The sequence below is a fragment of the Xiphias gladius genome, chromosome 5, assembly GCF_016859285.1.
Source record: "Xiphias gladius isolate SHS-SW01 ecotype Sanya breed wild chromosome 5, ASM1685928v1, whole genome shotgun sequence".
NCBI classification, from domain to species: Eukaryota; Metazoa; Chordata; class Actinopteri; order Istiophoriformes; family Xiphiidae; genus Xiphias; species Xiphias gladius.
The window spans coordinates 21135090-21150589 of record NC_053404.1 but is presented as its reverse complement, the minus strand read 5'-3'; the positions used below and the strand labels follow the sequence as shown (position 1 = coordinate 21150589).

At 42.7% G+C, this 15500-nt stretch overlaps 1 protein-coding gene across 2 annotated transcripts; it reads left to right on the top strand.

Annotated features, from left to right (window-relative positions):
- Window positions 1-5599: 5599 nt before the first annotated feature.
- si:ch73-264p11.1 (uncharacterized protein LOC100000923 homolog) lies at window positions 5600-14551 on the top strand. Of its 2 annotated transcripts, none has more exons than XM_040126289.1 (6): window positions 5600-5650; window positions 6324-6456; window positions 8679-9015; window positions 10033-10096; window positions 12568-12784; window positions 12876-14551. In XM_040126289.1, the coding sequence occupies exons 3-6, from the start codon at window positions 8873-8875 to the stop codon at window positions 12914-12916; spliced, it is 465 nt and encodes a 154-aa protein (XP_039982223.1). In that variant the 5' UTR covers window positions 5600-5650; window positions 6324-6456; window positions 8679-8872; the 3' UTR covers window positions 12917-14551. The 2 variants fall into 2 exon arrangements, with proteins under 2 accessions (XP_039982223.1, XP_039982222.1); XM_040126288.1 differs by lacking the exon at window positions 5600-5650 and adding an exon at window positions 5686-5770.
- Window positions 14552-15500: the final 949 nt, after the last annotated feature.

Below are 15500 nucleotides of genomic sequence, written 5' to 3'. Positions count from 1 at the left end.
ATTTGCTCTCACCTCAAGGCTGTACAAGACTCAGAGTCATGTATGGAGACAATAAGTAAAGGAGATTGTTCTAGAGGTAAAAAAAAAAGATAAGCAAGAAGTGGAGATCTTGGTGATTATTTTAGAGTCTGAACTGTCAAGACATCCACTTAATGTCGTACACCCACTACAACGGCTGTCTGTGGTGAGTACACGTACTGCACAAACAGTCCTGTGGTCAAAAATTGTGTTAACAACAGTCCGAACTCACCTTGTCATAGGTAAGTGAATAAATCAACTTTAGTCCCACACACCAAGGGAGCCTGTCTGAGTTGTGGGCGACAGCTCGGTGGTTCTGAAGAGGGGATAGTTCTTCTGGACTTATTTGCTTTCTTTCCCGGAGTGAGATGAGAAAATTGGTACCACTCTCATGCCTGTATGTGAAGAATGGAGCTAGCGACTGAAGGCAGTTAGCTTAGCTTGGCTTGGCTTAGCTTAGCTTAGCTTAGCTTAGCTTAGTTTAGCGTAAAGACTGGAAACAGCCAACCATGGCTCCGTTCTTTGTTTAATCCACACAGAAACAGAATTGTAAAAACGACTATTTAAGTTGATGTCACGGCCTTTAGTTTTAATTACTTCACAGTTCACAGTTGTTACAAAAGAAGCGACAGCATAGTTTCTGAATTCACCAGAAGTTGACTCGTAACTTAAAGTGACCTGATTGAAGTGGCAGATTGTATAATCTGTTCCCTCACCATCTTCAGCTCCTGCCCGCCATTTGCCCCTCGCATGACAGAATTTCCAGCTCGGTGATTGGATGTTTCAGGGCCAACGTGCACCTCGAGGGTCGCAGTTAACTTCTCACCTGATTTTTTTTTTATGTCCTTACCATCGACTTTTTAAAGGAGCAGGTATTTTCTTACATAGTTCTTAATCTTTTGGGCCGATGATTTAGCTGGGAGAGTTTCATGTGCTTCAACTGTGAAAAATGAATTTGACTTTTACTTCCAGGACCAGAGGCGCCAAAAATAACTGCTGCCACTTGCTCCTGCACATGGCTCCCTCTAAGTCACACGCTTCACCTACGTCACGATTTATTCACCACGTCTCCATTGCGCTAGGTTGCATTTCGCTTTTGTCAATAAACAACTTTTCCACCTCAGCCCAGCGATGATCTTTTCTTTTTTTTATCTCTGGCGTTTCCACTCAGTTTTTGTAAGTGCACATAAAAACCCTATGTCTTTATGCTAAGCTAAGCTAATCATCTCCCGGCTGTAGCGCCGTACTTAACGCACAGGCGTGAGAGCGGCATCCACCTCCTCATCGAACCCCCAGCAACAAAGCAAACGGTTAACATTTAGCATCGCTGCTAGCTGGCTGCAGCGGCTAGCCATCCCCGCTCTGCATTTAGCACACTGGAGTGCGACACTGCCCTCAATAGGATCAGGCTGCTATAAAAAAACACCTCATCCCATCACCACCTGCACCACCCTAAAGACAGTGATTACCACTGTCAATCAAACAAGGAGGGGTTAAAGGGTGGAAATGACCCCAATCCCGCCGCACATTAGTAAACTATGTATAACGAAAGAATGACCAACAGACTGTGTGTTTGTGTGTGTGGGTTTTTGTGTGTGTGTGTGTGTGTGCTTGCGATCTATTGTATATTTACTTTTTCACCACCAGACAGAGAAACAGAAGCAGACTTTTCCATTTTAAAATTCAACCCGGAGCAGATGGGGGGGGGGGTTGACTTTAAATAATCTGTTCCTTCCTATGCTTCACTCAGCTGTTTCTGTCTGTAGTCACACAGACTAATTGTAAGTTTGTGGGTATCTGGAGCCCGTAACAGACTTTTTTAGCTCAGTTCCTTGCGGATTCTTCCGGGTCGATCCCTCCTCAAAGATGAGGGTTGAACTCTAAGCAGATTTAAGCTTTTCACAGTGACCAGAAGACCTGCTTTACACGGTGAAAAAATAATTGTTGGGGTTTTTTTTTTCTTACCTTTACAGAGCATGAGGAGTCCCAGCAGACCCAGAAGTCTGCGGGGCAGCATCCTTCCTCCGACCACCGAGGCAACGAGGGAACGAAAGAGGTGAAGAGAGAGGCCGAGAGAGAAGGTGACTCTGACTGCAGAGTGAAGGAGGTGACTCAACGCGGGAGGGATTGTTGTGAGGGAGGAGGGACGAGAGGTGGTGTCTTCACTTACAGTAGGGATCAGTTTGTCGAGGGGTGGAGAGGTGGAGACAGAGCGAGAGAGGGGAAGACTGACAAAGGATAGTTGTGAAGCGTAGTAAACGAGAAACGAGCAGCTGCTGACGTAATTAAAAATAAAGAGGATATCTGGATGGGTTAGGATAAAATTAAACTAAAGTATGATGATTTTAAATTAGAATTCCTACTTGAAAGTGTCAAATAATCACCATTAGATAAATAGAAAAGACTGAATGTTTTCAGACTAATTTAACTAATATGTTGAAAGTTTGTTAAATCATCCTGGTAAATTATGGAAAGTCTGATTATACGGAATCCCATTTGTGTCACATTTCTGCAGGTACAATGGGACATTTTTTAGCACATAAAAATACATCTGGCAAGCACATCAAGTACACACCCCATGCGGTTACACACTGTGACTCTTGCTTTTATTGTGCCACGTGTAGCTTTCTATGTTTGTGTGTTATATGCCCGTGTGTTGCATGTTTTCAGTTCCTAATATTGTGACACAGTGTAGTCTCATTCAGTATATACTGTACTTACCCATTTTATTTTATAATTAAAGATTCTTTTTTAGGGCGGCTGTGTATCCAGAATGTGCACTGTCCAAATTATGAAATATATATATTTTAAAAAGATATACATTTTAAAAAAAAAAATTTTTTTGTAGAGAAATCAATATCATGCAAAGAATAATTGATTTTGAGCAAACAAAACTCTATTCTGTCCTCCATAAACGTAACCTCGTATTCAGTTTTTGCTCATTTGCACTCTCTCAAATCCCTTACTTTGTGTTTTCTGTTAAACCCTTGGACGCGTGTTGTGGACCTAGCAAACACACGCATTTGTTGAGCACGGGATATTTTTGTTTTGCTCGAAAAAGATTACTCTTTACGCCGCGATAATTTCTCTGCAAAATATAAATTTGGGTATGTGCTAAAATAAAATATGTATTTTTTCCGTGCTCAAAATGTTCTGTGGAGAATCTATGAAATGAGGCAGAAATAGAAAAACACCATACTTTACATCTGGATTTGGTTCCCTGATAAAGTAGCAGTGAAAATCAACCAATCAGTGTGAAAGTCTCTGATGTTGGACCCCCCCCCCCCCTTCAGCCCATGAATGCATTGTGGACAGTTAGTTCAGTGTCATCTAATGCAAAATGCAGAGCCTGTGCTGCATCTCCTCTCCTCGTCCCCGCTGAGGGTTCTTAAAAACTGTTCAAACTACATTTTATGGCACAACACAGAATAGAGTGCAGTAGAAAAGTACGTGCCAAAGATTAAAGTATAATACCTGGTAGGTGGCCCTCAACTCAACTGCTCCTCATCACCGCTTAGTGAGGTTGCAGTATGATTGTGGGTAATCTGTACCATCAAAAGTTGGAGCCACACCAGTGATGGGTATTAATAGCTCCACGGTCTCTGATCACACCGCACCCAAACCATCTTGCCCTGTACTCACTGAATTCAAACACATAAACACATGTAATTTGAAATCTACAGAGAGCACGGCCCTGGCAGCAGACTCTAGAAAACACTTCAAAAAGCAGTGAAACTGAGCGGAGAGTTGGTGTAATGTAAGAGTGCACACTGAAACCGTACAATCAAAGGCAGAACAGAAGCCCACACTGGCTGCGTAAAGCCACAGAGAGCGACTGTCGCACAGGCCCCTTGGAGATCTGTACAGTAGGAGGAACACAGCTACTTCCTGCCAAATGAGCCTTTCAGGATGTGTTGAAATGACCGGTAGCACATTAACCAAAGTCCAAAAGTAATTTGTCTTTACTTCAGTTTGCTGATATTGCTCTTTTGTTAAAAAACTGAGACCAGCTGCTCTGTGTCGTCCATCTCTGATCCTCCCTGCCACAGAAGAAGAAGAAGACACAGAGAAATATGCACAGTTTAGTGTTTTCTAAATTAACTTCAGCATCCATAGATTTCGCTGCCACTGAATACAAATATCTGTACTAGGACCAAAGTGTAGAAACAACGCATTGAGGTTCTACAGAAGGTTACGTACCAATCTTTGGGGCAGCTGCAGTCATTTCCACATGTGAAAGGGTTGCATCCATGTTTTCAGTTTTTTGCTTTGCTGTGTTTTTTTCAGCCTGCTCTAGAGTTCTGCTCAGGCCTGAAACTGAGACCCAAGTCTCTCTCAAAGCCTGACTCGCGTCTTTAATTACTGAATCTGAAAACCCAAGCCCCACCGAGGACTGGTAGCTGCAGTTTTGCTTTGTTTCCTGACCGTTAGCTCACCGGGTAAATGCAGTGAGCTGGCCACGCTCTGTCTCTTTCCCTCTTCCAAGCAAAATTAACTGAAACAAAAGTAAAAGAAAAATTTGTTTGCAATGGACTAGCGGTATTTAGCTTAAAGTTCCTGCAAGTGTCACTGTATTGCAATGAAAGGAAGCCACACCGGCCTGGGGGAATATGTGCGGAAAACTGACGGGGTCTCTTTCTGCAGACCAGGACTGAAGTGTGATGCAGCCAGGTAAAAGATCACTGCAAGGTCACAATGTTCTGGCCAGATAAAGAGCTTATCTCTGGAGGCCGCACCCTCTCGTCAGTCACCTGACCTGGCAAATAGCAGAGGCCGGTGCGGATTGAGTCGAAGAGATTGAAAAACCAGCGACGTGTGGTCAGTCTTCACTACTTCTTCTTAAATGTAAAGTACAGACTGCGACTGGTACACTGGGTCTACACTACGCGCAGCTTGCCTGCTCAATGGCTCCTCAACAGTCAGTTATACTAAGCAAGATTTTTTATTTTAGCGCGTGATCTTCTGTCGCCTGCTGAAGTCGTCTGATTGCGCCTTGTTTGCTGCTGTTGACGGGCTGACAAACCGCCCTGTGTCATTAGCCCCTGAACTTTAATCTACATGTTGTTTCCACTTATTTACTTTGAGATACTGAGATGCTACAACTAAGACAAGTTTTACACGATAATATCTTCTTGTTTCAGATTTAGATCACATGAGGACACCTGAGCCTGCCCCATTCACTGCGTAAAGACTGTGAGATGCGGTTGAAAGCTCCAGAAGCTAGTAAGTGCACCTTTGAGCTCATCATTTTATTACATACGCTGTTACAAACTAGGAAGGCTCAAATACGTGCTCCAATATGTTTCTCGCGGTGACGTCTGTAAAACACACTGATAATCGGCATTGAAATAAAAAGCTAAAAATCAAAAACGGGGTGTGATGGCACCCTGAAACTCTTAAATCATGAATCTGACACGGGCCAATTGGCTCAAATTGATGCTTAAATTCAGGTAAACTCTTCAAAATAGCTGCGTTTGGTTGTCATGTTAGCGATGGTCACATTTTAGTGTTTGGGTTTGTTGGGATTTAGGTCAAGGTGAGGATGAGGGAGGAGCTGTGATCTAACGAACAGACCAACAAAATGAAAATCTCCTTTTGCCCAGAGCCCTAACGTCACCGGTCGGGGCGTCAGGTAAAGAATAATTCCCCGTGTAAATGGACCTGATGCCGTCGCAGCTGGGTTAGCAAAAGGCAGGAGGACAGGGAGGGCTGGGTGTTCTATTAGAGGAGCCCTCGGCTAAAGCCTGCCCAGGTAATCGCAGCTAAACCGTTGGAACTGAACATATTCATGCGCCTGTTAAACTGCAGCATCAGCTGATGATAATAGGATCCAAAGTGTATCCGTTCTCTGAGACCATGAATTGTATTTTCAGTTATTAACGCCTGCATTATGCTTCCCGGAGGAGCGTCCACCGTCACTTTTAATGAACCTTATATATCTGTGAGGCATTGTAATAATGAGACTTGGGACTCAAACAGCTCAGTTATGTCTGAGTTTTAAAAAATCTTGTGAGGATTTAGCGCTGGGTTTTTCTGTGTGTTTCCAGTATGTTTTACACACCCGGGGTATACCGATTAAAAGAGGCAAAGGCGTTTGCTGAATCCTTCACTCCAGAACCGAACCAGGGATGTTGGGATCACAGTGTATGGGATGCATCTTAACCAGTAGACTACCGGGATGCTCATGGCACTGATTTTGTTATTGACTTTCTTTTCTGCTTTGGTTGTGATGCGTTTTTTGTTTTTTTGTTTGTTTTTAAAAAAAGTGTAATTTAACTCTGTCTGTATTTTTTATTTCCCCGCAGAGATCTTCAGGCTGTGTGTGTGCTCGTGGAGAGCTAGGGCTGATGGGAGACGAACCCGTCCAGCAGTTCTGTGGGGAGGGAGAAGACCACGATGGACGATGCAACTGCTGGAGACAGAGGACAAAGACTGGAGGTGTGGAGAGAGAGAGAGAGAGAGAGAGAGAGAGAGAGATGATTTTAAATACTTCAAACGCCAGCAAGTGTAGACAAGATAAGACGACAGGTTCTTGGTGCTTATGACCAAACTCTGCCATGTTTGCTGTTGCACAATACAAAATACAAAAAAAAAATCTAAAGGTCTTTTTAAACGAGAGCACTGAATAAAATTTATGATGATATGTGGTGTATGATGTCCTGTTCACAACCATAAGACCGGGTGTGAAATCTACTGAATCTATAATTCATGGTATTTATTAAACGAGTGCCCAGTGCCCATTCAAAATGTGGCTGCTCCGCAGTGGAGTCCCACGTCCCACCTCTCGCCCCTCCCAAAACCCTGGCCCGTGCGCGTCGCAAATTGTACCAGGTGCACATTTCCCAAACAGCTGATGATGATTTTAACGTTCGAAGTGCGTGTGGATGAAAAGCCGGCTGCGCACTGGCGTAACTGAGCAGCTTCTCCTACAATTATAACTCGCGATACAAGAAAACACCCATCATCCCAAAACAATGCATATTAAAAAAAAAAAAAACCCACATAATTGTCTTTGAAAGTGCTGCAGCACAAAAAAAAAAAAGCGTACAGTCTCCTGGTTATAAATGGAAAGAACCGGTGTATAAAAAGCCTGTGTTTGCCACCAGGAGGAGATGTCTAATACACTCCACTTTAATGAGAATATTAACTTGGCGTGGAAGTTAATTTATACTTGTTTCCTCTGCACTTTGACCCATCCTAACTGCTTAGGTCAAGATATCAAGGTACTCCTAACAAAGATTTCCTTTAAGGTGGCAGAAACCCCGGGAAGCCCACATCCTTCTCGTTGTGTGGTGACCGCGCCGTGCCCGCCGATTCCTCGCAACAACCTCGAGTTTCGACCATACGTCTGCGTTCGGCTGCTCCCTTCCCCTGGTGCCTCTCAACAAACACATCCGGCACGGCCCCGCAGCCCGAGATGCTCTGCTGTTACCGCCGGCCGTTCTGCTCTTGTTCCGACCGAAACCCCGAGCAGGCGTCAGCGTATACAGTGCGTTTAACGTCTGTACGTTTACTGGGACACTAACCTGCAGCGATTAACCGGAACAGATGGCAGGAGCTCAAACACACTCGTCTGCTTTGTAGCTCTTCACAAAGCAGACGAGGTGACAGAGGGAGACACAAATCTGTTCAAGTGAAACTGGCAGGGAGCGCCTGAAGGACAGATTTTGTGTGTGTCAGTGTGTTTGTGTGTACGGGTAGCTTGGCCCTGGCCTCCCTGGCAGCCTCGGCCTCTGAAGCCATGCGGCGCTGCAGGTTGACGGGGAGCGTCGGGTCCCCGAGCTCCACCCGCCCCGCCTGAAAGCCCCCGCGTTCTGGATGCGGCGTGCAGCGCCTGCTGCAGGACAAAGCAGGAAGGACACGCTCCACCGCGGAGGTACAGTGCTCAAATATTTGCAGCTTTGTAGTTTTGCTCATTCCCTTCTTAAAGGTAGATGTCACGGTGTGAGTTAACTCCAAGTGACTGTTGCACTTCCTCTTTTGCTTCATTGCAAAATATCGTGGAACATTATCTGGGCATGGCCTTAGATTAAGATACATTTGCATGCATACGTGACAGAATACACTTCTCATTTACTAGTGACAAAATCGAAGAGGCTAACGTTAAATGTCTTCATAAATTTTTTAATTTTTTAAATCTCACTCCAGTGAGGAGGCATAGGATCTCTGCAGGGGCAAAAGTAAAAAAGGAACATTTACGCACCTTTTGCACTTGCATTACCTGGTTTTAAGAAGAAACTCAAAGACAATTAGTTTCCTTGTTATGTGTGTATTCGTGTTGTCTTTCTGTATCAATGTTCTGACTTACTTTCTCTGTAGAGCACTTTACAGGAATTTGGTTTTTCATGAAATAAACCGGTGATGTGTCAATCTATATTAAACTACCATAATCAGCACTGAGTTTTTCTGCTTGGATTAATAACAACGCTTGGAGGATACTTCTGTTGCTATTAAAGCTGTTCCTGACACTCGGAAACAATCTCTCGCTTACTTTGTCTCTCTCTTTTTCACACATGCACACAGACGCAGACACACTTCCTGTGAAGCGGTTAGGCCGGCTCAGTGGGTTTTTCTTCTCTCTCTGTGTTCTCTCACCGTCATTCTGCCCAACGCATCCATGCGGTGCCTACTGAGCTGTCTCTCTTTGCTTGCCTCTCCAGTGTCAGCCTCTCTGCCGCGGGCCCACCAGACCTCGGCGGACAGGACCAGCCCCTCGGCCACTTCACTGCCAGGACCGGACTCCTTTTGCCACCCGTGTTAAATCACGAGGGGACTAAAGCGCCGCCGTTCCGATTCAAGCAGGAGGTGGTGTTTCGGTGTAGTGTATGTCTTTCCGCTGCGGCGTCTCATCGCCATGGCAGCAGCTCTGCCAGTGTGCTACCACGGCGCCATCAGCAGGCAAGAGTGTGAGGAGCTGCTGGGAAAGAAGAGCAGGGATGGAGCTTACCTGATCCGAGACAGTGAGACCATCAAAGGAGCCATGTGTCTGTGTGTCTAGTGAGTACTCTGCGCTCTGTACCGGTCGGGGTTTAAGCTTAGATGTGCCAGACTTCCCTTTATCTAAAGAGTTTGTTTGGCATCGTCTTTTAAAGCTTTTATTTTACAGCTGCCACCGCAGTTGATAATCATAATACTCCTAATATTGTGTTATTCCCAATAGAGGTCTATTTTATAGCACTTAGGTAGGGTTAATATTAGTATAAATACTAACGGTACCGCTGTAAAATTTCATGTTACTATTGTATACTGCTGCATAGTGTCAATACTACTAGTATTATTAGATATTCTATCAGTATATTTTTATTTAAAGTCAATAAATCGATTTCAGAAGCTTCAAAGATACTTTAGTTTACTGGACAATTGGTGCTTTGCTTTGAAGCAACTGTGTGCTAAGATGCAAATGCAGTTTGCAAAGATGTTTCCTCCCTAAACAGAGGGCGTTAAATATTTTAAAATTAAAATATTAATCTAGGAAATTTTATCATTAATGTTTAATAAAGAGGTTTGTTGAGAAAGAAAGAATTTAGTATATAAGCTAACTCTGAAACAAAGTTTACTTCATCAGACTCCTTTGTTGGAGAAAAAAAGGCAAAACATATTTTATTTTATTCAATTTATTGTGTTTTATTTATTTTTGTACTCGTTTTTAATCTTGGAACTTAGAGAAAATAAAAAAGTTTCATGTAAAACATACAGAATATACATACAAGTAGTTACCGTATAACAGTAATAGATCTGAAGTAGACATTTATTTACGGGGTTTATTGAGTATTTGCTTACAAATGCTTCACCTTGTTATCGTCTCATGGGATTCCCATGTGGTGGGTTTGTGCCCACTCTTCCTGTGTTAGTGACACTGGAAGGAGGATTGACACTGTGTGCAGGTGGGTCATGTGACTAATTCCTGTTTGTACTGGTCGCTGTAACGCATTGGCGTCATGTTTTTATTTGTTTGTGTGCAACCGACCCAAAGTGGTTGTAGTATAATTCACGGTCTCCTTTTTATCTTTGTAGTAAAAAGAAGGTGGTGTATACCTACAGAGTGCTTCAGACACACACCGGACAGTACACTCTCCTGGTAAACACACGCCCACACACACCCATTCACACGTACTGCACATAAGCATTCAGAAATATTAACATCATGAGTCCACGCCAAAATGTCTGCCTTTAAAAAGGGTCCTGTGCCGAGAGCTGATACCAGTTGATCTGATATTTCCTAATTTGAATCAGGAACTAGGCAAAACTTTTCATTTAACACGGATACATTAAGCAATTTGATGTACAGTATTTTATGAGAAAGATTTCTAAAAGGAAAGGTCGTAAGGTCACCGATATCGAAACTCAGCCCGAGTTCTTTAATAGCTTATCTTTTGGTGGCTTAAAGGTAGTCAGATTTAAATATACCAAGTCTAAGCTGCATACAGCTCCAACAGCCTTATACGGGTTAGGGCCACCTGTGTGTCACCTGAGAGGCAAACCCCAGGGCAACAAAAATCCCCTGCTCGTTGTTCTTCCGCTGCCCGCTGGTGCTCCCCTAGCTTAGTGTGCCCTGAGTCCATGGTAATGACTGCAGGCGACTCAGTTGAGCACATCAACATTTTTATAAGCTCACATCTTCCCTCGTCTGTATTGTAATGGCCGGACAGTAAGGGAACAGCGTTCGGAGAGATTTTAGTGAGAAATTCCCCCTAAACAATAAAAAAGTATAGTGGGTTTATATTAGTTGCATATGTGTTGCCCCACACCTCAACTAAAATATGGTAAAATAACTGAGGAGTACAGAAGAAGTTTCTTATAATCCAACAAATGTTTTACTTTGCTCAGAACAACTCTTAAGTATTTGTCATTTCCAAAAATTTTCAGTCTGGCATAAATCATCCCCCCCCTCCTCAGAGTAAAACCGTTAAACAGACAATTCATTAACATTTCTCCCCCAAAATGGAAACTCAGTTTTCAGTAATCAGCTCACCCCCGTACCACAGGAAGCTCCTCTGACGTGAGTTTAGGCACAAAAACACCGCACGGCACTTTGTATCACACCGATGGGCTGATAAATCCTTGTTGGGGTTACATTTTTTCTTTCCATTCCACTCAAACCATGAGGTCACCGTCCAATGCTGATTACAAATAGTAAGAGTCTTGGCCTCCAGGTCTCTGAACTGCTGCCCACATCACACAGATATTTATGTTAAAAGCAAATGTCAGATCGGTGTAATCCTCGAGCTTTAAGGCACGATTAACACTTTGATTGGAGCTGTGAATCCATTTGTCATTCAGGGTGATTTAAATCTTTAAAGCCTTGGTGCATGGCATTCATTGTAATGTTGACAGCCTACAGGTTCTTTTTTTTTTTTATCGTCCTCCATGTTTTTGTTTTTTGTACTCTCGACTTCTACCACTTCCAGCAAATCTGGCCTCTTAATGCATCTTACAATGTAATATTTGTTTCTCTCATTTCTCTTTTTCCTCTTTCTACCCACCTCTTTTTCTATATTGTGATTTTGTGTTTTCCCCCCCGTGTTGTCGTTCGATTAGATTTAACTTTAACGTCAGATTGTTCTGAAATATATCCTGTACCACGAGGTGAATGCTGTCTCAGATGTATAGGACAAAAAAAAAAAAAAAAACACAGAGACAACAAAATATCTGTACAAACATACCTACAGTCACACTCAGGTGCCAGTTTATTAGGTACACCGAACGAAAAACAGTCCTGCAATCCAATCTGCCTTCGTGAAGGATATAATCTTCAGAGAGGTGTTGATTCAACTTTATGGCCATTATACCAACAGGTGTTTTTATTATTATTATTGTTACTATTTTTGCCCACTCCATCTATATCAGTGAGGGTGGACTAAATAACAAAAACGCCCCTCTGTACAATGAAATCATACAATATGTGGTGCTGCTGAACTAACAACACGACAAACAACATCCTCCAAAACCACCGTACAGTTGAAGCAACACCTCTGCAAAACAATTTCAATAAAAGCTGACCGTTGTGACTTTCATTAAGGGGGATTTATTGCACGACAGTTGTATCATATGGCATTAGTATTAGCTAGGTGTGACTCACTGACAGCCGACTATGTACTGTATATATGACACAAAGGTTCAAGGTTCGGCTTTATTGTCATACAACACAGGATTGGACAGCGAAATGGAGTTGTAGCCCCCGTCCATGTTACACAGAAAATACGTACAGCATGTTTCAAAGACCTGAGGCAGTTATGGGGAGGAAGGTAGAGCAAAGGGATTGGTATGGTTACATGCAAAAAAAAAGCCCAACTTAGCAGAATGTGTTCAGTGCAAATTTCCCAGCTGCATTGCAGAACAGAGCACAGCGTGCCAACCGAACATGTCTCACATGTAGAGCCGAGGTCGGTGAGGAACGTCATTCATACAGCGAAACATTTGTATTGCAATCAAATATTAAACACATAGCTGCAATGCAGTCAAGTATCGCAGTCAGTGCCCCCCCCCCCGTTTTCTCTTTTTTTCCTCCCTGTGACCCGCTCTTTACTGTATGCTTTGTTGTTCCTTCAGACAGCGGGAGGTTTGGAGCAGACATTTTATAAGACGTTGGACGATCTGATTCGTAACTTTAAGAGGAAGAACCAGGGTCTGGCCATGCAGCTGCGGCACTCTGTCAAAAGGAAGACGGCCCTGTTTATCCGCCCCACGAAAGCACCAGAAAATCCAGCCGCAGAGGCGTCACGGATGAAGCAGGAGCCTCTAATTGAAGAAGAGTATGACTATGAGAGTACGTCATATATTTTTACTGATCTTTCTGCCTTTTTCTCACAGCATCTTCTTTGATTCATGGTGTATTTGACCTTATCTTCTTCCTCTAGACGTTCCTGACTCTGACTACGTCAAAGTCCTCCCTGAATAACTGTGACTTTGACATTTGGCATCAAACTCGCCACGAAAGTGCCAGAAAGATGGTTTTGGGGAAAACCTCCGGACTATGGGTGCTTAAAAAGGACGACAGGCTCACAGACTGGATCAATTTCAGAGTGACAAATAATGAACTTGGACAATGGACACTGGCTTAAGAAAAAAGATCTTCCTGTAGTCCTGTAATTATATGTTTTTAATTTCTTCCTGTTTTTAGCCAATGGGTCGGGGGTCAGTCAACAACATCTGGAAAGACTGTCATGAATTTTCCTTCAGATGTTCTCGTTTCGCCAGAGGATGAATCCTACTGACTTTGGTGGATCCCCTGACTTTCCCTCCGGTGCCGCCGGCAAGTTGACATTTGTGGACTTGACAGAAATGTCCCGACAACTATCGAATGTATTACCATGAAATCCGGCGAGCAAATTCACGCCCTCCTCAGGATGACTCTTAGTGTTGTTCAAGTAATCGTCAGTGTTTTACTTTCTTTCAAAAACTTCTCAAAAGATGTTTGCGGCTCTACTCGGCTGTCAGTTGTTATGCGTGAAAAAATCTCACATCAAAAAATGGAAACGGACTCTTTACGTCTCACCATTTTCAGATGACTATTGCAAGATTATATGCATTTGGAAACTCCTGACTCATAAAGGGAGGCCCTAATCCAGCAAAATCTACTCATATTGTGGAAGGTCTCCCCTCCAGTCATCCAACCGAAGGACAGTTTCAACATTTCAAATTAAAAAAAGGTTAGAGCTGTGATATTCTGGTGAATGAAGGACTAAAACCAGATCTGTTTTCACTCTCCTACTGTCAAAAATCCCTCTACTGCGTGAGAGACTGAAAGGGAATTTTTGTCTACACGCTGCTGTCCCCCCCCCGTTTTTCATTTCCTGTCAAACGTACTTTTTACCCTAATTTTAACAAGTACTGTGAACTTTACAGAACTAGTCAGATACGTTGTTTCGGTTCTTTGACGCCAAAGAATCATGATCATATCTACAGTACTTCTTCTGGGTAGTGGTATTGCAATTATATCATATAAAGCGTAGACTTCCAGCTTTGACTTGTATGATCTGGCTTCTGTGTAGCCCGGTGTTGCTTTATTTTCAATTCTGTTTAGAGGTGTTTCTGCAGCGGATGTCGCATTAATTGTGCTTTTATTTTAGTTATTTATACAGGAAGGAAAATAAAAAACATTTTGCATTTATTTTTGTTTGCTGAAGACGTCTAATATTTGATTTTAATGAAATTCTTGTTTTTAAGGAGGCAGTCAATGCACTCGACTCTTCTTCGCACAGCTGAAGGACAGTTTAAATATTTCTCAGCCCTGGCCTCACTAGGGCCTCACTTAACGGCAATCCAAGATACAATTTCTTGATCTTCAAAGGTCAAATTAAAGTAGAAACAGAGAACTCACAGAGTAGTCACAAATGTTTGAATGTTGTATTTATCAAAACCTCTCGAACCTGGAGTCCTATCAGGTCTTACTTTGATTATTTTATCCACTGCCGCACCTGAAGCGAGACATGACGTGAGAGGAAAGTGAAAATGTTGTGGTTTTCATGCGTGTAGCTATTTTCAGGAGCGGATGGATCAGCAGTTGGTGCTCTAGTGAGTATTTGGCAGCAGGACAGAGTGTGTGTGTGTGTGTGTGTGTGTGTGTGTGTGTGTGTGTGTGTGTGTTTGTGGGACTGAGTCAAAATAAACAACAGAGTGTGTGTGTTCATGATGATGAAGGAACATTTTACCCAGTGGAACAGTGTGACTCACTGATGTGTTTTTAAGATTTTGTGGACGACAATGCGTCTCTTTGTGTTGGTTTTTCACCTCTTAGTAGCTGTTTAGTGTCTCTGTAATTGTTCTGCATCTCTTTGTAGTTGTTTCCCTCCCTTTGTGTTCGTTTTGTGTCTCTTAGTACTTGTTTTGCGTCTATTTGTGATCGTTTTGTATCTGTTTGTGTTTGTTTTGCGTCTCTTCATAGCTCTTTTGTGTCTCTTTGTAGTTGTTTCCTTCTCTTTGTGTTATATTAATATTAATATTAAAAGTCACTTCAAACGGAGACTCTGGCCCAGGTGGTCCGTCTGACCCTTTTTCAGTAATCCATCCATGGCAATTTACATATACTGACAGAACTAGTCTTCAATGCTGTTTAGAGGTGTTTCTGCAGCCGATGTCGCATTATCTTTGCTTTTATTTTAGTTATTTATACAGGAGAGAAAATAAAAAACATTTTGCATTATTTTTGTTTACTGAAGACGTCTAATATTTGATTTTAATGAAATTCTTGTTTTTAAGGAGGCAGTCAATGCACTCGACTCTTCTTCGCACAGCTGAAGGACAGTTTAAATATTTCTCAGCCCTGGCCTCACTAGGGCCTCACTTAACGGCAATCCAAGACACAATTTCTTGATCTTCAAAGGTCAAATTAAAGTAGAAACAGAGAACTCACAGAGTAGTCAGAAATGTTTGAATGTTGTATTTATCAAAACCTCTCGAACCTGGAGTCCTATCAGGTCTTACTTTGATTATTTTATCCACTGCCGCACCTGAAGCGAGACATGACGTGAGAGGAAAGTGAA

Bases quoted from the DNA above. Each gene is read 5' to 3' on its own strand.
- si:ch73-264p11.1 (XM_040126289.1), top strand. From the start codon at position 8,873: ATGGCAGCAGCTCTGCCAGTGTGCTACCACGGCGCCATCAGCAGGCAA. The intron at 10,097-12,567 runs GTAAACACACGC...TTGTTCCTTCAG, and splicing joins CCGGACAGTACACTCTCCTG to ACAGCGGGAGGTTTGGAGCA. The intron at 12,785-12,875 runs GTACGTCATATA...TTCTTCCTCTAG, and splicing joins AGAAGAGTATGACTATGAGA to ACGTTCCTGACTCTGACTAC.